The sequence below is a fragment of the Capra hircus genome, unplaced genomic scaffold (genome assembly GCF_001704415.2).
Source record: "Capra hircus breed San Clemente unplaced genomic scaffold, ASM170441v1, whole genome shotgun sequence".
Lineage (NCBI taxonomy): Eukaryota > Metazoa > Chordata > Mammalia > Artiodactyla > Bovidae > Capra > Capra hircus.
In genome coordinates, this window is record NW_017189685.1 from 157,966 (window position 1) to 182,484 (window position 24,519).

The 24,519-nt window shown below is 34.2% G+C and overlaps 1 protein-coding gene across 7 annotated transcripts in view; it reads left to right on the top strand.

Annotated features, from left to right (window-relative positions):
• Positions 1-24,519, top strand: part of LOC108634619 (lysine-specific demethylase 6A-like) — a 182,388-nt gene that overhangs the window by 79,795 nt on the left and 78,074 nt on the right. For all 7 annotated transcript variants that reach the window (XM_018044664.1, XM_018044665.1, XM_018044667.1 and 4 more), the window contains exons 5-8: positions 1,059-1,117; positions 8,090-8,210; positions 17,110-17,164; positions 19,690-19,724. In XM_018044664.1, the coding sequence (XP_017900153.1) occupies positions 1,059-1,117; positions 8,090-8,210; positions 17,110-17,164; positions 19,690-19,724 (270 nt within the window). The remainder of the gene's footprint in view (positions 1-1,058; positions 1,118-8,089; positions 8,211-17,109; positions 17,165-19,689; positions 19,725-24,519) is intronic.

A 24,519-nucleotide genomic window follows, 5' to 3' on the forward strand; every position in this document is an offset into this window, starting at 1 on the left:
TCCTTCTTATTGGCATTATTTCCTGAACTGAAGCCTTGAACTTCTCAAAGTCATCTGTAAAGGTTGACATCAGTTTACTGTAATTTTTATATTTTAAGCTCTTTCCATGAATCTTGAATGTTACAACATTTGGAAAATTTCTTCCAATCTGTAGAATTTTTTGTTTTTAATTATTTCTTTTGGTAGAAGTTTTCATGTTTTATCTAATTCTATTTGTTGATATTTTATTTTGCTGTTGTGCTATGTACAAGAATTTGATTAGACCCAAGTTGGGGAGCTTCTTCCCTATATTTTCTTCAAGGAAGGTTTATGGTATAAACCTTTGTGTGTTAGGTCGTAATCCATTTTAAGTTACTTTTTGTGAGTAGTGTTAGCCTCTCAACTGTGTCCAACTGTTTGCAATGCCTCGGACCGTAGCTCACCTGGGTCTTCTGTCCATGGGATTCTGCAGCAAGAATACTGGATTGAATTGCTGTTCCCTTCACCAAGTATAAGAAAAGAGTCCAATTTTAGCAGTTTGCATGGGTTTGTCCATTTTCCCTACCATCATTTTTAAAGAGCTAAAGAGTCTACCCTTTTGCAGTTAGGTATTTTTTGCTCCCCTGTGAAAAATTAGTCGACCATAATATGTGGATTTCATTCTGTATTCTTGATTTTGTTCTTTCAGTCTCTGTGCTATTATTTTTATAGTGCCTATTACCATACTGTTGTTAATTGGTAAAGTATCATAGTGTGGTTTGAAATCAGGAAATGTGATTCCTTCAACTTCATCCTCATTCTCTGGATTGCTGTGACTGTTTGGAACAAATTTCTGGTTTCACAGGTGATTTTAGGCGTTGAAAAAATTGTTTTCAACATAATGAGCTTAATGAAAAGAAACAAAATATTTCTTCAGGGTTTTTGGCTTCTGCATTACCTGTTGGTTCATAAATTCAGTGTTTCTACTTATTATTCTGTAATATAGAATTTTTAGAACTGATGAGCATCTTATGTTCTATATTTCTTCTTAATAACATGAACAATAAACATAAAAGCTTTTAAATGATTTTTTTCAACAGAATGCTGCATTTTTATATGGCCTTGGTTTGGTTTACTTCTATTACAATGCATTTCACTGGTAAGTTGACTTACATCAGATCTTTTCCCTCTGTGTGTGTATGTAAGCACATATAAATGACGAGCACATTAAATATTTTAGTGTCAGTAAATTCTCATCTTATTAGTAGCATATTTTCCTTTGTAGATTCAAATCAGGTTTAGCTATCATTCCCTTCAGTCAGCATATTTGCTGACTGGATTTATCCATCTTTCTCAGTAGGAATAATGATACCTCTTCAGTATTGAGGATTAACTGTGATAGTAATATGTAAGATTTTATAAACTGCAAACAATAGGATACTTTTTTGGTTTTGTCCTTTTAAAATTTTCATTTAAGTACTAAAAGAATTCAAAGAAAGGTAAATGAGTATACAACTAGTGTTTACAACCATGTCCTGTAGGTCATTCTGAATATTTAATATAGAGTTGTTTAATATACATTGACCAGTATTTGTTATGGTTTCACAAAGGTGAAGAAACATTCAGCTTTTAGTTGTATGACTTGGCTACATAATATTTACCTTCTTGGCTTTTTGGTGAATTAATTTTTTCATGTTCTGAAGTTTGCTGCATAAACCTCTGGATAATCTATAGATGTTACAGCACTTTTTAAAATGAACTATATTTCTTACCTAAGAATATGTCTCTTAAAAAAGATCTCTTAACATAAGAGATAACATAAACATATGTTTAACAGGTGTTAAACATAATCCACTTATCTTTTATTTTGAATCCTATTTGAAATTGATTGTGAGTTGGGACAATTTTAAGGTCTGTAAATTGCCTGAAAATCCTTTTTACACGACTTAAAAATCTGAACTTTAGAAGTAGAAAAGATCCTAGAGATCATTTAAATTTTAAAATTTTGTTGAGAAGGAAAATAAAATTTGTTCATTTTTATTTAGTTTTTCTTAATCATTTATTTAGTATTGGAAGGAGGCTTCATGTTCAAGATGATAATAATTTAAAACATATTCCATACTTTAAAAAAAAGGATTTTCTTTTTTTTCTCCCTCCTCTTTCCTTTCTGCCTCCCTCCCTTTCTTCTTTTCTTTTAACAAAACTGTTATTGGCATTGGATTCGTGAACTTACTTATGGTCAGTTACAAATGGGAAGAGGATAGATGGTTATGGAAGCTAGCAGTAGGACTTACAAGGTTTTTAGTGAGATGTTTAGAAGTAAGCTACACCAAATGGAATAATTTACTGTATTTTGTCCTATAAAGATGGAAAAATGGATATTTAAAAATCATCCCTTGCAGTTTGGCACATACAGTCATTTTAGCTAATCAGAACAAATGTAGGTAAAATCCAGTGTAAGACTTAGAACAAAGAACTATAAGTTTTCAAAATAGAGAAGTGTGACTTACAGTGAAAAGTTTTCAGATACGTATGATAACTCATGAACTCTGTTAGAGTGAAGATAAGAATGTAAAATCATGAGCGATAAATCTGTAGATTCAAAATGCTCATTACTTGATAAATGTATGACAGAGTTAAATTAGTGTGAAAGATGATTATTGATTATAACAACTTATCTTTATATGATGTCGTGTATTTCCCAGAGAAAATCTTCTTTTTGAAATACTTGTTTTTGCAGTAAATGTATATATAACCACAGAATTTGAGAAGTAGAATTTTGACTGTAACAAAGCTTACTAAATTGTGATATGACTGCTATAGACATTATTTTATAATATAAAGAGGACTGACTTTGGAAATAGTTACAGTCCTAATAGTGATTTTAGAGGTTTTGAGAGAATAGAATAACTGAGATTCAAAATAGACTCTTTGTCTCTCCTGTCATACTTATTTTTGGAGAAGTAATAATTCACATATTCCAAGTACTTATAAGACGCTTACTCCTTGGAAGAAAAGTTATGGGCAACCTAGGTAGCATATTGAAAAGCAGAGACTTTACTTTGCCGACAAAGGTCCATCTAGTCAGGGCTATGGTTTTTCCAGTGGTCATGTATGGATGTGAGAGTTGGACTGTGAAGAAGGCTTAGCACTGAAGAGTTGATGCTTTTGAACTGTGGTGTTGGAGAAGACTCTGAGAGTCCCTTGGACTGCAAGGAGATCCAACCAGTCCATTCTGAAGGAAATCAGCCCTGGGATTTCTTTGGAGGGAATGATGCTAAAGCTGAAGCTCCAGTACTTTGGCTACCTCATGTGAAGAGTTGACTCATTGGAAAAGACTCTGATGCTGGGAGGGATTGGGGGCAGAAGGAGAAGGGGACAACTGAGGATGAGATGGCTGGATGGCATCACGGACTCGATGGACGTGAGTCTGAGTAAACTCCGGGAGATGGTGATGGACAGAGAGGCCTGGTGTGCTGCTGTTCATGGGGTTGCAAAGAGTAGGACACGACTGAGCGACTGAACTGAACTGAACTGAAGTACTTAACAAAAATATTTCCAACTTATCTGGATTTTTCTGCATTAATAGTAAAGACCTGTTAATATGACAGAGTAGTCAAGGTAGAATAGAAATAGAGCATGATAGACAAAAGAAGATTGAAGTTGATTAGGAAATTAGAAACACTTCCATAAACATGGATCCTTGACTTATGATAGTGGTAGCACTCAATTGCCATGAGGGCAAGAGTATTTTTTCCACAGATCATTCGGTACACTAGTAATCCCATACTGCAAAAAAAATTACTAGTCCTTTTCTGAGTTATACTGTATTTAAAATAGATTCCAAGCAGAATGTAAAGTGTGATAGGTAAAAGTAAGCCTTATAAATCATATCAAATCCTAAATCACATCCCTTTCGATTATACAGTGGAAATGAGAAATAGATTCAAGGGATTAGATATGATAGAGTACCTGAAGAACTGTGGGCAGAGGTTTGGGACATTGTACAGCAGGCAGTGATCAAGACCATCCCCAAGAAAAAGAAATGCAAAAAGGCAAAATGGTTGTCTGAGGTGGGCTTACTATGTATATACACCCACAGTATATAGCAGAGAAAAGAAGTGAAAGGGAAAGCAGAAAAGGAAAGATATATCCATTTGAATGCAGGGTTCCAGAGAGTAGCAAGGAGAGATAAGAAAGCCTTATTCAGTGATACATGCAGAGAAATAGAGGAAAACAATAAGTTGAGAAAGACTAGAAATCTCTTCAAGAAAATTAGAGATACCAAGGGAACATTTCATGCAAAGATGGGCACAATAAAGGACAGAAATGGTATGGACCTAACAGAAGCAGAGGATATTAAGAAGAAGTGGCAAGAATACACAGAAGAACTGTGCAAGAAAGATCTTCATGATCCATATAATCACGGTGGTGCAATTGCTCACCTAGAACCAGACATCCTGGAATGTGATGTCAAGTGGGCCTTAGGAAGCATCATTACAAATAAAGCTAGTGGAGGTGATGAATTTCCAGTTGAGCTATTTCAAATCCTGAAAGATGATGCTGTGAAAGTGCTGCACTCAGTATGTCAGCAAATTTGGAAAACTCAGCAGTGGCCACGAGACTGGGAAAGGTCAGATTTCATTCCAGTCCCAAGGCGGGGCAATGCCAAAGAATGCTCAAACTGCTACACAACTAAAGTCATCTCACATGATAACAAAGTGAAGTGAATATCAAGCTACCAGCCACATTTTTCACAAAACTAGAACAAATAATTTCAAGATTTATATGGAAATACAAAAAACGTCGAATAACCAAAGCAATCTTGAGAAAGAAGAATGGAACTGGAGGAATCAACTTGCCTGACTTCAGGCTCTACTACAAAGCCACAGTCATCAAGACAGTATGGTAATGGCACAAAGACAGACATATAGATCAATGGAACAAAATAGAAAGCCCAGAGATAAATCCACACACATATGGACACCTTATCTTTGACAAAGGAGGCAAGAATATACAATGGAGTAAAGACGATCTCTTTAACAAGTGGTGCTGGGAAAACTGGTCAACCACTTGTAAAAGAATGAAACTAGATCACTTTCTAACACCACACACAAAAATAAACTCAAAATGGATTAAAGATCTAAATGTAAGACCAGAAACTATAAAACTCCTAGAGGAGAACATAGGCAAAACACTCTCAGACATAAATCACAGCAGGATCCTCTATGATCCACCTCCCAGAATTCTGGAAATAAAAGCAAAAATAAACAAATGGGATCTAATTAAAATTAAAAGCTTCTGCACAACAAAGGAAAATATAATTAAGGTGAAAAGACAGCCTTCTGAATGGGAGAAAATAATAGCAAATGAAGCAACTGACAAACAACTAATCTCAAAAATATACAAGCAACTTATGCAGCTCAATTCCAGAAAAATAAACGACCCAATCAAAAAATGGGCCAAAGAACTAAATAGAATTTCTCCAAAGAAGACATACGGATGGCTAACAAACACATGAAAAGATGCTCAACATCACTCATTATTAGAGAAATGCAAATCAGAACCACAATGAGGTACCACTTCACACCAGTCAGAATGGCTGCAATCCAAAACTCTGCAAGCAATAAATGCTGGAGAGGGTGTGGAGAAAAGGGAACCCTCCTACACTGTTGGTGGGAATGCAAACTAGTACAGCCACTATGGAGAACAGTGTGGAGATTCCTTAAAAAATTGCAAATAGAACTACCTTATGACCCAGCAATCCCACTGCTGGGCATACACACCGAGGAAACCAGAGTTGAAAGAGACACATGTACCCCAGTGTTCATCACAGCACTGTTTATAATAGCCAGGACATGGAAACAACCTAGATGTCCATCAGCAGATGAATGGATAAGAAAGCTGTGGTACATATACACAATGGAGTATTACTCAGCCGTTAAAAAGAATTCATTTGAATCAGTTCTGATGAGATGGATGAAACTGGAGCCAATTATGCAGAGTGAAGTAAGCCAGAAAGAAAAACACCAATACAGTATACTAACACATATATATGGAATTTAGGAAGATGGCAATGACGACCTTGTACGCAAGACAGGAAAAAGGACACAGATGTGTATAACGGACTTTTGGACTCAGAGGGAGAGGGAGAGGGTGGGATGATTTGGGAGAATGGCATTCTAACATGTATACTATCATGTAAGAATTGAATCGCCAGTCTATGTCTGACGCAGGGTGCAGCATGCTTGGGGCTGGTGCATGGGGATGACCCAGAGAGATGTTGTGGGGAGGGAGGTGGGAGGGGGGTTCATGTTTGGGAACGCATGTAAGAATTAAAGATTTTAAAATTTTAAAAATAAAAAAAATAAAAATAAAAAAATAAAATCTCTCCAAGAAGAAAAGCAAAAAAACAAAAAACAAAAAAAAACCAAAGTGAAGTGAAGTCACTCAGTCGTTTCCGGCTCTGTGACCCCATGGACTGTATCCTACCAGGCTCCTCTGTTCATGGGATTTTCCAGGCAATAGTACTGGAGTGGATTGTCATTTCCTTCTCCAATGATAACAAAGTAATGCTTAAAATTCTTCGAGCCAGTCTTCAATGGTATGTGAACTAAGAACTTCCAGATGTCCAAGCTGGATTTAGAAAAAGCAGAGGAACCAGAGATCCAATTGCCAACATCCATTGGATCATAGAAAAGGCAAGAGAGTTCCAGAAGAACATACTTCTTTTTTATTGACTGTGCCAAAGCCTTTGACTATGTGGATCACAACAAACTGGAAAATTTTGAAAGAGATGGGAATACCAGACGACCTGACCTGCCTCTTGAGAAATCTGTGTTCAGGTAAGGAGGCAATAGTTAGAACTAGCCAGTGAAACAACAGACTGGTTCCAAATAGGAAAAGGAGTACATCCAGGCTGTATATTGTCACCTGCTTATTTAACTTCTGTGCAGAGTACATCATAAGAAACACTGGGCTAGAGAGAGCAGAAGCTGGAATCAAGACTGCCAGGAGAAATATCAATAATGTCAAATATGCAGATGCCACCACCCTTATGGCAGAAAGTGAAGAAGAACTAAAGAGCCTCTTGATGAATGTTAAACAGGAGAGTGAAAAAGTTGGCTTAAAGCTCAGCATTCAGAAAACTAAGATCATGGCATCTGGTCCCATCACTTCATGGCAAATAGATAGATAGAGAAATAATGGAAATATGAGAGACTATTTTCGGGGGGGGGGGTGCTCTATAAGCGCTGCAGATGGTGACTGCAGCCATTAAAAGCCACTTACTCCTTGGAAGAAAAGTTATGACCAGCCTAGACAACATACTAAAAAGCAGAGACATTACTTTGCCAACTAAGGTCTGTCTGTTCAAAGTTATGGCTTTTCCAGTAGTCATATATAGATGTGAGAGTTGGACTATAAAGACAGCTTAGCACTGAAGAATTAATACTTTCGAACTATCGTATTGGAGAACTCGAGAGTCCCTTGGTTAGCGAGGAGATCCAACCGGTCCATCCTAAAGGAAATAAATCCTGACTATTCATTGGAAGGACTGATACTGAAGCTGAAGCTCCAGTACTTTGACCACCTGATGCAAAGAACTGACTCATTTGAAACGACCCATATGCTGGGAAGGATGGAAGGCCAGAGGAGGAGGGGACAACAGAGGATGAGATGGTTGGATATTATCACCGACTCAATGGACATGAGTTTGAGTAAACTCTGAGAGTTGCTGATGGTTAGGGAGGCCTGGCATACTGCAGTCCATGGGGTCTCAAAGAGTAGGACGCTACTGAGTAATTGAACTGAACTGAAGCCTTCTAAAAGTAGACTTATATGGAGTAGTGTAGAAGAAGATTAATCTTTTTACGTTCATGTCATTCTCATATTGTCTTCTCTGAGTTGTTTCAGAGAGTTTTAATTGATTATTTACATAGAAAAGTTAATGAATTTATTTTACAGTTTCGCCAAATGATGTGAGGAGTTTTCTAATATATTGTACTATTTGTTTACAGTGTTTTAAACTTGGCATTTGTTTTTAAATTGTATAATCATTGTATTTTCTGTACTTCCTAGGCAAATATAGTTAATATTAATCTTATACTTTCTTCCATTTGTATTCTTCAAGGGCAATTAAAGCATTTCAAGAGGTGCTTTATGTCGAGCCCAGCTTTTGTCGAGCAAAGGAGATTCATTTACGACTTGGGCTTATGTTCAAAGTGAACACAGACTATGAATCTAGTTTAAAGGTAGGTGGTTGGGGCTTTTCCTATATATGCACTGCTTCATATTTATGTGTGTGTGTTTGTTTTAAATGTTACAAAGTGTTGAGAAGTATTAGAATTTATATTACTATTATTAGAAAATGAGAGTTTAGAATGTGAACTTAAAGGAAATAAAGAGTTGGATTTCAAGGTACAAATTAGACAGAGTGCTGATATTTACAGGAAAACTTTAGTGCTTTAGATTTTTGTATACTTTAACAAAATGTAAATACTGATGTTTTTGATTAGTTGATATTGATCTTTATTTATTTCATCGGAGTATATGTAAAACAGTTTCCAGTATGTGACTAGCCACTATAGACATAGAGAGTTGGTTAGTGATGCTGTCTTGGGTTTGAAGTATTAACTATTATTTTGTGTGTCTGATTAGAAATCTGCCTGCTTTTAATAGCATATGTCATCACAAAAGTATTTAATAGATGTATTTATCTTTTAACAGTTCTGGACTTTTACTTGGTAAATATGAACATCATTTGAAAAAACAACATAATTCTTAAATGTTTTTTATGTTATTAGGAATTTGTCACTTTAATTTTTTTTTTTTTTTAAATCTCTGGGTTTGTGCTGTCATTTTATGCTTTCCAAGGTTTAAATGGGAATGAGACTTCCCTATGTGTCAGCATTGCTCTTTGAAAAAATTCAGCTTTCTGGAGAAAAGCATGTAGTTTTGAGAATTTATGATTTTCTATAATGTTTGGTCTTCCCCCCATAGCGATGTATTCCAGACTACCTTAATTACAAAGGTGGTGTGCATATGTGCATCTGACATAAAGCTGAACTCAATAACAAGGAAAATGTGAAAAAAGGTTACCTAGATAGCATATTCAAAAGCAGAGACATTACTTTGCCAACAGAGGCTTTGCCATCTAGTCACAGCTGTGGTTTTTCCAGTGGTCATGTATGGATGTGAAAGTTGGACTATGAAGAAAGCTGAGCGCTGAAGAGTTGATGCTTTTGAATCGTGGTGTTGGAGAACACTCATGAGAATCCCTTGGACTGCAAGGAGATCCAACCAGTCCATTCTAAAGCAGATCAGTCCTGGGTGTTCTTTGGAAGGACTGATGCTAAAGCTGAAACTCCAGTACTTTGGCCACCTCATGAGAAGAGTTGACTCATTGGAAAAGACTCTGATGCTGGGAGGGATTGGGAGCAGGAGGAAAAGGGGACGACAGAGGATGAGATGGCTGGATGGCATCACCAACTCGATGGATGTGAGTCTGAGTGAACTCTGGGAGTTGGTGATGGACAGGGAAGCCTGGCGTGCTGTAATTCATGGGGTCGCAAAGAGTCAGACAGGTCTGAGCGACTAAACTGAACTAAATAACTAATGGGATTGAAGGTTTTCCTTACTACTAACCTCAAGGTTAGTGGTTTGGCAGAGCTTGATGAAGTCAGAAAATAGTTTATAGTTTAGATTTATTACAGTGAAAATACAAATAAAAAATTTCAAAGGAAAAAGATGACAAAGACAGTCAAGAGTGCCAAAGTCCACTGTCATAAGTCATTACAGTCATGTAGATAGCACTTTATTCTCCCTGAAATGATGTTTAGTTTCATACCAGGAGTATTGCCAGCCAGAGAAGTTCACCAAGCATTTCCAGGGTTTTGCTCTTTTCGACTCAGTGTATATATGTGTATAATATTGAACTTTGGTATAGATAGAGCCATCTGACTGGCCTTAGTTTTAGTGACATTGAACTGACCATAGTAGTTCTCCATAATGTATAATATTGTTAGAATAAACTATTTGGATCACTCAAGGCCCTATGTATTCAAAGGTATACTTGTAAGGCAGGATATTCTAAAGGCTTAACAAAGTCTCAGAAGTTTCTTAATGCTAGAGCTTTCTTTTGTATGTGCAAGTGCAGACCAGCTGAGTAAATTCCTTTCTGCATTCGTACTCATTTGATTCCTTAATTCTTTCAGGTTTTAAAATACTAAATTCCTCAGCCTTTGTTGGCAGTTTATGGGTTTATATAGGAGTGATCCTGAGGGCATACAGAAATTCAGCCAAGAACATTGCAAGTAGACTGTAAAGAATTTAGATCAAATACAGGTCAGATATAAATGTAGCTGAGGAATAAGTCCAGGGTTAAACACAGTTGGTTCAGAGAATGAGATTGGGTTTATCAGTTATTTTCTATTAAGATTAGAATATAGTTTATCAAACTGTATCCTGTAGGGGTCAGTGGATTTAAAATGTAACTACAACTATCACACCTTCTATACTTTAACTCCTTTTATTTATACACTCAAAGTGTTTACATTAACCTATCAAAAATGCTTATGTTTCACAGGAGAAAATAAGTTAAATATGGTGTAATTTTTCATAACATGTTATCATACAGCCTTTTATGTGCTTTCTGAAAAGATATTGGACAGCAAAAGAAAATTGGCAATATGTGAACTGTCCTTTACTTGGGCAGAGTAAAGTTAGATAATGTTCACTGCCTTATAGAAAGTGTTTTTGCTTTCTCATGTATAGCAGAACTAGTTTTATATGCACTTTTTAAATTATGTTAGTTGTTCACTCATGTCCAACTCTGCCATGCCATGGACTCCTCTGTCTATGGCAACTATACTGTAGTGGGTTGCCATTCCTGTCTCCAGTGGATGTTTTTGACACCGGGATATAACCTGGGTCTTCTGAATTGCAGGTGGATTGTTTTACCTTGTGAGCCACCAGGGAAGCTCATTTAGGTCAAGAGTAAGAGACCTTCAAAGGATGCCAATTTAAGCAAAAAAATTTTAGGGGTATGCATTTCTTCCTGCCTGTGCCAATTTTGCCCTATTTTAAACTTCTGACAACTTTCTAAAAGTCATTTCTATGAGAACAGAATGTTAGGATGCTTTTATTAGTTTTAGGTGTATACCATAGTGTTAGAGTATTTTTATAGATTATACCCCATTAGAAGTTAAGATAATGTCTGTAAATATATCCTTGTTGCTTATCTCTTCAAAGCATCCCTCTGATGTGCTCAAGTCCACCTATCCTTCTCCCCTTTGGCAACCACTAGTTTGTTTCCTATAAAAATGAGTCTTCTTTCATTTTACGATATATTTGCTTATGAAAAGTGAAGTTGCTCAGTTGTGTCTGACTCTTTGAGACCCCATGGACTATAGCCTACCAGGCTCCTCCATCCATGGAGTTGTCCAGCCAAGAGTACTGGAGTGGGTTACCATTTCTTTCTCCAGGGATCTTCTCAACCCAGAGGTTGAACCCAAATCTCCCACACTGCAGGTGGTCACTTTGCCTTCTGAGCCACCTGGAATGCCTATATTTGTTTATAATATTTTTAAAATTACACTATATAAGTGACACTATACAGTGTTTGTCTTTCTCGAGCTTATTTCACTAAGTACAGTATTCTCTAGATCTGTCCATATTGTTGGAAATGGCATTACTTTATTCCTTTTTTGGCTAACTAGCGTATATATGTATTATTATTGTTCATTCGCTTTGATGTAGCCCCATGTGCTTATTTTTCACTTTTGTTGCTTTTGCTTTTGGTATCAGGAATTGTCAAGATTTGCAACAGTACTGTTGTTATAAAATATTTAACATTTTATGTTGTTTGAGATTTGTTTTAGAATAGTAATGAATTTTCCTGCTGCTTTGAAAGTTTGTGGAAATTTTTTTTTTGCCTTTAGGATTGTGAATACAATTTAATTGTGAGATTAAATGTAGATAGGGATTTCAAATTATACAAATCTCTTAACTTTTTGGAGTTTTACTGTAATAATAATTAAATACTGTCATCTTAGAAATGTATTTCTTTTAAGGGCAGTTTACTTCTTTAGATTGCTTTGTTATCTCAGATTACTGTTAGTATGTTTTCAAGATCAATTAGACTTAAAAATGTACTATGGTATGTAGTGGAACTGTTATACTTGTCTTTCTGTTAGAGGAAAGCAGTTACTAAGTATATATTTTTAATAAAATATATATTTTAAAATAGATTTGACTTGCCTCTGGTAGCACAGTAAGGATATGTATTTAGTTCTGCAGAATGGATGAAAATGAAAGCAGTATTCAAAGTTTAAATATTGGTTATTCCTAAGTAAGAAATGTTTTTCTGTTTTGGATTTCATTATTAACTTTAAAAGTTCAGAACATAGTAAATAATCATGCAATTGGAAAACAAACAAGTAGAGTCACAGAAGTAGATGACAAAACTATGGTTTCAGGCAAGGGATGGGAATTTACTTTTGGAGGTTGGGGTTGACATTTACATGCTACTGTGTATAAAATGTGCTACATGAAGCACAAGCTGGAATGAAGATTGCCCGGAGAAATATCAGTAACCTCAGGTATGCAGATGACACCACCCTTATGGCAGAAAGTGAAGAGGAGCTAAAAAGCCTCTTGATGAAAGTGAAAGAGGAGAGTGAAAAAGTTGGCTTAAAGCTCAACATTCAGAAAATGAAGATCATGGCAGCTGGTTCCATCACTTCATGGGAAATAGATGGGGAAACAGTGGAAACAGTGTCAGACTTCAATTTTTGGGGCTCCAAAATCACTGCAGATGGTGATTGCAGCCATGAAATTAAAAAGATGCTTGCTCCTTGGAAGGAAAGTTATGACCAACCTAGATAGCATATTCAAAAGCAGAGACATTACTTTGCCAACTAAGGTCCGTCTAGTCAAAGCTACGGTTTTTCCAGTAGCCACATACGGATGTGAGAGTTGGACTGTGAAGAAGGCTGAGCACCGAAGAATTGATGCTTTTGAACTGTGGTGTTGGAGAAGACTCTTGCGAGTCCCTTGGACAGCAAGGAGATCCAACCAGTCCATTATAAAAGAAATCAGTCCTGGGTGTTCGTTGTAAGGACTGATGTTGAAGGTGAAGTAGCAATACTTTGGACACCGGATGCGAAGAACTGACTGAAAAGACCCTGATGCTAGGAAAGCTTGAAGGCAGGAGGAGAAGGGAACGACAGAAGATGAGATAGTTGGATGGCATCACTGACTCAATAGACATGAGTTTGAGTAAACTCCAGTAGTTGGTGATGGACAGGTAGGCCTGGCATGCTGCAGTCCATCGGGTTGCAAAGAGCTGGCACAACTGAATGACTGAACTGAACTGAAATATAAAATAGGTAATTAACAAGGATAGTTAACAAGGAAACTGTGCTCAGTACTTTGTAATGACATATATAAAAAGGAATCTAAAAAAGAATGGATGTGTGTATAGACGTAAGTGAGTCACTTTGCTACACTCGTAAAACTAAACATTGTAAAGCATCTACCATAAAAATATTTGAATTTGAAAAATGGTAGAGAGCTGACATATACCCATCAAATGATTTTACTGAGAGATTATATCTTACATAACTATATCTTACCACAACCAAGATTGGGCATTGATTAAGGTCAAAACTTTCTTTTTTGTTTTTTTTTTTGTAGTGTTGTATACTCTGCATTGTTTTGTACACTTTTGACTATGTTTATAGAAGAAATATGGAGAAGGAAATGAAAGACCACTCCAGTGTTCCTGCCTGGAGAGTCCCACAGACTGATGAGCTTGGCAGGCTATAGTCCATGGGGTCTCAAAGAGTCAGACACAATTGAGCAACTGAGCATAGAAGAAATAATGCATTTACTGTGTAAGGGCCACATGCATCTTAATAAATTAATACATTTCAGTGTATGTTTTAAATAAGTTTTAAAAATGGTCTAATGCTGGCCTAAATTTTCTGCAGTATTGTTTTTAAATTATTTTATTGTGCTTAAATATTTTATGTGTTTAAAAATACATTGAACTATATTGTTTTATTAATATACTTCTGGCTGTGCTGGGTCTTTGTTGCTACATAGGCTTTTCTCTAGTTGCATTGAGCAGTGGCCTCTCTCTGTTGTTGTTGCATGAGATTTTCACTGTGGCAGCTTGTCTTGTGGCGCTCAGGGTGTAAAGCACACAAGCTTCAGTAGCTGCAGTTCTTGGGCTGTAGAGCAAAGGCTCTAGTTGTGGTGCATGAGTTTAGTTACTTCATGGCACATGCAGTTTTCCAGAGAGAGAACCTCCATCTCCTCCATTGGCATACAGGTGCTTTACCCAGGAAGCCGTCAACTTCATTTCAAATGTACAATTCAGTGACACTAATTATGTTTACAGTGATGTATAACCATCATCAGTATTCATTTCCCACAATTATTAGTGTCCTTTATAGAAACTTCTATACATGTTAAATAATAATTTCCTGTCCCCTCAGCTTCTGATTCTCTTCTAGTCTACTTTCTAACTCTATGAACTTAACAGTTTTGGTTACCTGATGTAAGTGGAATCAGACAGTATTATGTCTAGTTCTTTTAGGTAAGCTTAATGTTGCTAGGGTTCATTTTTGTTCTTGAATGTATAGAATTTCTTTTTTATGGCAAATAATGTTCTATTTCATGTGTGTTACAGGGCTTTCATCCATTCATCTGTTGATGAACTTTTCGGTTTTTCCATTTTTTGGAAAGTTGTGAATAATGTTACTGTGACTGTTGACGTAAAAGTGTTTGTTTGACTCTTTTTTCAGTTCTTTTAAAAATGTAATTAGGAGTCTGATTTCTGAATTGTATATTTAACTTTGTTATATTTATAGTTTTCACACTGAGTGCACATTTTACATTCTCATCAGCAGTGCACTGGGGTCATAGAATCTCTCTACATCTTGCTGAAGCCTCTTTTCCATTATTTATAAAGATAATAACCATCCTAATGGAAATGAATTGATCTTATCTTTATTTTTTTTAATTTGGACCTTGCCTTCTGCAGTTGACCATTTGCCTTCTTTTAAGAAGTGTACACCAAAGTCCTTTGCCCAGGTTTGAATTGCATTCTTTGATTTTTCTTGCTGAGTTGGTATCTTTCTGTAATCTGGGTATTAATCCGTTATGAAAGCTATGATTTCAGATGTTTTCTCCCAGTAATAGTTTTCTTTGATATACAAAAGTTTTTAATTTTTAAGAATCTTAGTCTGTTTTTCGGAGAAGGCAATGGCACCCCACTCCAGTACTCTTGCCTGGAAAATCCCATGGATGGAGAAGCCTGGTGGGCTGCAGTCCATGAGGTGGCAAAGAGTCGGACATGACTGAGTGACTTCACTTTCAGTTTTCACTTTCATGCATTAGAGAAGGAAATGGCAGCCCACTGCAGTGTTCTTGCCTGGAGAATCCCAGGGACGGGGGAGTGTGGTGGGCTGCCATCTATGGGGTGGCACAGAGTCGGACACGACTGAAGTGACTTAGCAGTCTGTTTTTATTGTTGCCTGTGCCTTTGGGATCCACCAGCACCATTTTCACACTTCTCAGAGCTTTATAGTTTTAGTACTTCATGTTTACCTGTAAGATATCAGTCTGCCTTCATTCTTTTCCATGTAACTATTTCAGAACTACCATGTTGAAAAAGTTGTGCTATTAAAGGTGTATGAGCATAACAGGCTGCTTGTACCACCTACAGTGTTCTTCCAAATGATTCTTTTTATAACCAATTTTTTGACACAGTATCAGGTAACAGACAATTTAGTTGTTAATTATAGCTTGCTGAAGAAGTTTAGCTATGTCCTTTGGATGATTCCACCTTGATACTCTGAAGAAATGTGGTCCTAAAACTTCCTGATGAAGAATGCTTTTCACAAACAAGATAGTTTTTAGATTACATGTTCATCTTGGTGTTTAAAATTTTAGTATGGCTATCACAATTTTAGATTTACAAATTATATAAAGGAAAGGCATTTTATGTTGACTTTTAAAATAATTTATTCTTTGGTTATTTAATCTTATTACAGTTGATTATTGAAAAATTAATGAAGGCTCTGAAAATTGTGTATTTCTGAGAATAATTTGTAGAATGGTTGGTAGGAGTCTCTTCTTTCTCATTTAACTTAAAAAAATTCAGTTGCCTGTGGTATCTTAAGTAGTTAGTATAACCCTGACATTTATATTGATAATTAATACAGATATTAGTTACTCAGTGTTTTAATCACAGCTAGTATTTTCATGTTTTAATGTTATTTATGTTTTAAGTCAAAACTCTGTAGACAAATACTTGTGAGTTGTATATATGTATTTGACATATAAAGTATTAAAGTATTAAAATGTTTTACATTTACTATTGTATTAATTAATTCATACTAGTTAGTAATTAATTTTTAAGTAATGTTTCTTTTATGTACCTGTTCTGCTTTACACATATTAGTATACATCTAACATGATTCTCTAGATATATATTTATTTGCACTGTACATAGCCTTTTTCAATAAGAAGTAGAGTATTTTAATGTTTCATGAATGATCCTATATGCTTTACACTGTTTACGTACCTTTATAAAGGACAACTATATTTTCCAGATTAATTTCAGTGTGGATTATAGCTTTCTAATGTCTTGAAATACAGTGATAGTGAAGAATGAATAAAAACCTATATGACTTATTCTTTAAGAGATTTCTGAGAGTATTTTTTCATTTCAAAAGTCCACAGTTCATTTTAAGGTAACCATTGATGTTTTAAAAGATACCAGTGGATTTCATAGTTTTTTAATACACTGACCTGAAACAAATCTCACTTAAATATTTCTGTAACTGACTTTTTATCATTACTCTATACTGAAATTTCTTTCTTTTTTATAATAAACATAGATATAAGATACATTGGTAAAGACAGTTTTCCCCCCAGAAAAGCTTCCCATAGAAACAACTTGAAAACACTTCATTTCCACGATAGATTGTGAGGAATAGTTGTTTTTTGTTAGCTATTATAGTTTAATTATATAAATAACATGATTTCATGCCACATGTCACAATGATAAAGTCTAAATATAAATGTTGACTTTATGCATTTCTAAATTTAGTTCACTAATATCTTTACTTTTTCTTACAGCATTTTCAGTTAGCTTTGATTGACTCTAATCCCTGTACTTTATCCAGTGTTGAAAGTAAGTATATTGGTTTTTTTGTCTTTTTGAGGAATAGCATATCCATGAGTCATTTCATATTATGAATTTGAATACCTTTTCAAATATCCTTTGTTTGTTTTGGTTATTGAAAACAAGAATGGGAGAGCACAAACCTGATTCAGACAATTTAACATAGTTGATCAGCATAATTTTTGATAAGTATGAAAATGTTCTGTGAGTATTAAAAGTCACTGTTCTGTTTTCATACTCAGAATAAAAATACTCACAGAACAGTAACATATGATGAGTATTTACTTCGTGCTCACTATAATGACTGATATTATTTAAATGCTCAGTATAATTAAGCATTATTATCTTGTCGTGTCTGTTTTTAACCTGTAAATTATTTCTTTTTTCTTTTAATTTCTTTGAGACTTTATGTATTCCACAGACCATTATTATTCTTTGACTCTCTTAGCCTGTGCTTATGAAATTAGGATGATCAAAGCATTCAAAGTAAAGTTTTAAAGAAAAAACAAACTGGCAATTGTGTTTTTGTTTATGAATAAAGTACAGATTTATAATTTTTTTAACATTAATTCATTTTGTTTTCAAACTGGAAAGATGCATGTTCCAGTCAATATTTTTGAGAACAATTAGGTGATATAAAACTTTCATTAGATTATTATCCTTCAGGATAGTATTTATTCTTAACATTCTGAAAATAATTCTTGTAATAAAGTTTAAATTTTAAGACTTTTGGCAGTGTTATCATTGTTTTAGTATATGTATTAGAAAATTTTCATGTCATGTATTTTCCTGGTTAAGTATTTATACTCCTTTTCCAAATTATGTTTAAGAATGAAGTGAGAGATTTTTCCCTTTATGAGATATGACACTAGCACCTCATGGGATTATGAGGCCAGATACATGGGACCTGAGACTCCATTGGTAGTATGTTCATAAGGGTTTACTGTGCCAGTTGGATGATCTTTTCTTTTTTGTTATCTTATTAGATAGATACAAAGATGAGGAAAATGGCATATAGGTTACCTTTCTCCTTATTTTTACCTATTTTACATTCCCTTAAATAATGGAGTGGGATGAAATTTTTATTAGCTGAATTTGACCTTATGTTGGAAAATGACAATGAGGACAAAGAAAATTACTTAACCTGTTATATAAAGAGATTATTTTTTACGTGAATATTCTAAAATTTTATAAATTGTATTTGGTTGTTTAGTTATTGTGATAGTATTTTTTCTCTAAACATATTTTCATTCTCTCCTATGGATGTTTTGTTAGCTTATAATAACATGTAACCACTAACATAGATCAGCAACTTTGTATCCATAAGTTATTTGATTTTAGAGTTAATTAGAATATTTTAAGATAATTTTTCAGTTCTATATAGGAAATTATGTACATTGAATGTAGTATTGAATAATCGGGATATCGAGAAGTTTTTTGCAAGCTAGGGAATTTATTAAAGAGACAGTTTTCCTTCATACCCGAGTCTCACTGAATCAGAATTTTTAAGTGCTGAACTTAAGAATCGGTGGTTTTTCTTTTTAATGCTTCCTAAAGGGAATATACTCTCCCTGCTGTTTACTGAAAGTGATAGAGAAAGTTGGGGTGAGAAGAGAGGGAAGAACAAAAGAAACATTTTGTTACTTAATGAGAATTTCATGATTGCTGTAAGCTTTTTCTTGAAAGTAATCCATATTTATGTTCTCTAAAATTATGAAAGTTTCTTCTACTTATAGCATAACAAGAAAGATTTGTTATTGACAAAACTTTTAATATTCAAATTATTGGAATTTAGCTGTAATTCTAATTTTGTTTTGTTGATACTTTTGATTTTCATTGAATCCATTATGTTCTGGTAATTGCAAACAGAGCATCAGAAAGAGCTTAAAACAAAAAAAAGCAGATGTGTTCTATCATAAAATTTTTTCAGACCTGCATACTGTATAATTTTGCTTTTTAGGTGGTAAGGCTTTTTTTCCCTTCTTTAAATAAAAACTCAATGTAAATCTGAAGATACAAAAAAAAGGAATTTATTGTATGTTTTTCTCTGCTAATACTATGCTAATCTTAAAAAAAAGGTTTAAATATAGGGACGAAAACTATAAAGGAAAAAACTATAAAGGAAGAAAATGAGTATGTTAAAAAAGTGTCTATTAAATAATAACTTTACTATGTTTTAAGGTGAACATTTTTTAATATGTTTTAGGATATATATATTTTAAAGGTTTTTTTTGCAAAAGTTATATCTACTTACTATTGCTGATTTAATTTTAGTATACTTATTAACTGTTGATGGTCTTTGTATATTTTGATATTTTCATAGAATTAAAAATAAATTAATTTTTTATTTAATGACAATTATATTTTCTTAGCACGCTCATGATTTTTTGTACATTAAAAACAAAAGTTACTCTTCTAAGTTGCAGTCTATTTTTTTAACATTTTTAATATTTCAAATTTTATAATATCTGTTTTCATTCATTATTGTAAATTCAGTTGTATTGTAATTAATCCTTTTCCATGATCCTTTGTAGTTCAGTTTCATATTGCCCACTTGTATGAAACCCAGGTAAGTGTTTTAATTTATCAAAACCAAAAATAAAATCCTCATCTATGCTTTAAGTGACATGAGTTATATAAAACAATTTTGTGTTTTATGCTTTCTTCTTTAAATGAAATAAATAGTTAATTTAATTCAGTTTGGGGTATATGCTCCTGAATATATTTAATATTTTAAATATATTCATATACTCATTAAATGTGTTTGAAATTTTGCTTAGTGATAAAACCAAACAAGAAGCATGAAGGAATTAAAGTTGTATTCAATATGTTTCTAGGTTTTGTAACAACTTTCAACTTACTGTGATTTTAAAAAATTTCCAGAACACTCTTTTGCTTTCACTGCAAACTGTCATTTAATGTGATTTGCCTCTATACTTCAGTCGTCTGCATAATTTGAAATGACTTAAGAAGTGTTCTACTATCCTGATGTTAATATGTATATTTTTCTAGAATATTTTTTAATATTTGAAATAAGTTTCTGTCTTAGAATAATTGCTTCTGGTTTTCTGTAATACTGAAATGTCTTTGAAACATTGTACTTTGTAACACAAAGTATGGAAGAAATGAAAGTTTTAGTTACTCAGTTGTGTCTAACTGTTTGTGACTCCATGAACTGTCACCTGCCAGGCTCCCCTGTCCATGGGGTTTTCCAGGCAGAATTTTGGAATGCATGGCCATTTCCTTCTCCAGGGGATTTTCTCCACCCAAGGGTCGATCCCAGCTCTATTCATTGCAGGCAGATTCTTTACCACTGAGCCACTGGGGAAGCCCAACACAGAGTATGCTGCTGCTACGTCGCTTCAGTTGTGTCCAACTCTGTACGACCCCATAGACAGCAGCCCACCAGGCTCCTCCATCCATGGGATTTTCCAGGCAAGAGTAATGGAGTGGGGTGCCATTGCCTTCTCCAATACAAAGTATAGTCACCCTTAATGTTAGTATCATTTCTTCTCTATAGGCTTTAAAAATTGTTTCAGTTTAACTTTATAATATTTTGTATGTGACATATTTTGTTAGGTTGCTCAGTTAATAACTATACTATCATATAAATTTATAGTCTATGATCTGAAAGCAGAAAGTTGCTAGCACACTACTACTACATAGTATATATAGTAAAACATTTAGATTTGATTTCAGATGTGAGTTTCAGTGTAAAGTTAACAGCTTTTCTAGGAGGGAAAACACTTGATACATTGTGAACATTTGTGAGGTCTAATCTTTTGTTTCTAGTGCAAATGTAAAATAATGGGGTAAGAGTATGTACTGTGCAAATTTATACCAAACAAGGAAAGCTGCTTACATCTTTTTTTATGCATATTATAAATGAACATAGTAAGATAGTTTGAGATCATTTTAAAGTGTCATGTTCCCAGACCCTGCTTATAGTAGCCTTTATGGGAATCTTAAAAAAAATTGACATCGGATTTCTGTACCCTGTACATATTACCTTACCCCTTAAAAGCATACCCTAAGTTTCCATATTTTCTGAATTAGAATTGGTAAACCCTAAAGGTTAGATAACCTTCTAATCTGTAACTTCTATTTTATAATATATATATTAAGGAAAGACAGCCTTCTATTATCTGTTTCTGATGAATCTGCCAATCTTAAGTGTTTGTTTACTTTATAGTTGTTTATTATTATTATTATTTCTTTTTTTTCCCCCTTAACTCTTTGAAGTAGGGGAAGTGATTTTAGTTATATTCAGTCTATGGTTGACCCAACAAATCTGCAGGTTTCTTACCACAGGACCTGAGTGTACTCATGGCCAACTCTACTACACTTACATAAGGTATCTTGAGCATTGTGCATTTTGGTGTCTTCCACAAAACCATAGTATTATGACTGTTTGACACTTCTAGATGTTAAATTTACCTTAGTTGCATTGCAATTTTTGGTGAAGGGGGAAGCTTTAAGCCCCAGCAATCACTGAACTTATTAAACTTCCCATTTGAGTCTTTTTTTAAAGATTAATTAGTCAGAATTAATTAAATTGAAGGTTAATTAGTCACTGTTCTTTGGAAATTTTAGCATATTTTTTTATTCTCTGAAGAGTTTGTGTTAAAGAGTGTTATTATGTTTCTTAATATTTGGAAAATTTTAATGGCTAAGTCACTTGGGACTGGATTTTTCATGGTTAAAAGCTTTGGTTATGGATACTTTTGAAAAGTATTTGTGATTACTTTTGGCAAGAGTTCTAGATTTTTATTTTGATTCAGCTGTATTTTGGGCAAGAAAATTTTTTCTGTTTCATCTGAAGACTATTGGCTTAAATTGGCCCGTAATATTTCCTTACAAGCTGTCAAGATCTGTGGTGAACAGCTGCTCTTTTTTACTGATCAGTCTTGGCAAGGTCTTTCAAATGTAATAACTTTTATATGCATTTATTATATGATTGCTTTATGTTTTGTTAATTACTGTTCTTTTCTTATTCCTTACTTTGGAGTTAATTTAGTCAGTGTTGTCTTTTATTAATTTTTAACATACATATGTGATTGATTTCTAGTTTGAAAAACCATGTGAATTTTTTTGTTTTTCTAAAAGTTTACAGTGTTATTCACTTGTTATTTCAGAATATTTTCTAATTTCATTTGTGATTTGTTGATTTCTTTGACCTATAGTTATATAATATGTTGACTAATGTAGACAATAGTGGGTTTTCAAATTATACTTTCTATATTGATCTCCATCTTAAGTTTGTTGTTTACACCTTTATTATTTATTTCAGTTGGAATTTTTTTAGTTTGCTTTTAGACCATCATATCATCAGTCTTGGTTAATGATCCATGTTTTAATTAGAAATATGTCTTTTGTTTTTGGGCATACTATGAAAAGTTAAGAAGACTTTAGATTTTCCTATATTTATTTTAAAATTTTAATTTAGAAAGTTCATTAAACCAATTCTTAAAGAAGTATGAATAATAGTATGAGATGGGATTTTGTATGTTTGTGTGCCTGATTTTCAGTGATGAATCTTTTTTATCTTTTGATGAATGTTTTCAATGAGTATAGAATTATTTTCTTTCCTACTTTGAAATTTATGTTCCATTGTTGTCAGCCTTTATTTTTTCTTCAGGTCTTGTGATTACATTGTTGATTCTTAAAAGGTTATGTGCACTTTTACCTTGGTTTTTAGTTGTTGTTTTTTTTCTTTCTTTCTTCTTCTTCTTCTTTTTTTTTTTTTTTTGCTGATTACTTAAAATTTTTCTTTGTTTCCTGCAATTTTGGTACCATGATCATCTAATGCTTTATCATTTTCACGTAGGTGAAAATTATCATTTTTGTGAATTTTTGTATTTCTTGAATCTGTACTTTGTTGTCCTTTAATGTTATACTTGGAGATCACTTCTTCTAAAACTACTTTTATTCAGTTGTCTTTCATTCTTTAAGCACCTCGTGTTTACATTGTATGAATTTCATTGCCTTCTCTGTTTTTCTCTGTATTTTCTACCTTTTTGTCCTCTCCCTTTATCTATGTTTTCTTCTGATTTATTTTTCAGATCATTAATCTCATTTTCTGTATCAGATCTGTAGTTAAGTCACCATTAAGTTCTTAATTTTTATTATTCCCTTTTTTCCTTAAAATTTCTGATGGATTTTCACATGGTTACTAATTGTAGGCTGCAGTTATCCATCATTTATTTTCTTGAACATATTAAATACTCATTATGTCAAAGTCAGTGTTTGCTATTTCTGATATCTGAAATTTATGTTGCTTTTGTTTTTGCTTAATTTTTCTCTCCGTTATCTTTACTTAATTATTTCCAATTTGTTTTGAATTATTTACTGAATGCCAGATTACATGTATGAAAATTTGCATAGATCATTTTAACTTCTGAGCTTATTACAGCGTCTTATCGCTGGCACATTCTTAGATTGAGAACAGATCATCATAAATGAGGCAGTGGTGTGATCTATAGGCTTCCCTAGTAGATCAGCTGTTAAAAGAATGTGCCTGCAATGCAGGAGAGCCGTTCTATTCCTGGGTTTGGAAGATCCCCTGGAGAGAGGCTAGGCTACCTACTCCAGTATCCAGGCTTCCCTGGTGGCTCAGACGGTGAAGAATCCACATGAAATGCAGAAGATGTGGGTTCAGTTTCTGGGTTGGGAAGATCTTCTGGAGCGGGACACAGCTACCTATTCCTGAGGAATCAGTATGGACAGAGGCATCTGGAGGTTAAAGTCCAAGGGATTGAAAAGAGTTGGACATGACTGTGCACAGCACAGAACAGTATGATCTATAAATGGCTTCTTGTGTTACAAGGCCTTGTTTGGTTTTGTTGTTGTTTAGTCACTAAGTTGTGTGCTGCTCTTTAAGATACCCTGAACTGTAGTCCACTAGGCTCCTCTGGCCGTGGGATTATTACCCAGGCAAGAAGGCTGGAGTGGGTTGCTGTTTTCTTCTTCAGGGGATCTTCCCCACCCATGGATTGAACCCTCAACTACTACATTCACAGGTGGATTCTTTACCACTGAGCTACCTGGGAATCTCATTTCACCCTTTATCAATATTACAGTAATTTTTGTGATTTACCCACGTACTTGGGATGTATTTGATGAGATACATGTTTCCATGACAGTAGTAATGTGTGCTTCCCCATGCACTAAAGGGAAAGGTGGGTACTTTGTTATACTCTTCTTTGTTGTGTTTCTCTCTCCCTTTATTTAATAAGTAGCCCTCCATGAGGAAGCTGGAGTACCTTTCTTTAAATTTATGGTTAAATTTTAGGATATATTAGTATTTTTTAAAGGGGTAAATTTTTTAAATTCTTGGTTTTTGTTCTTAACTGTGTATTCATTAA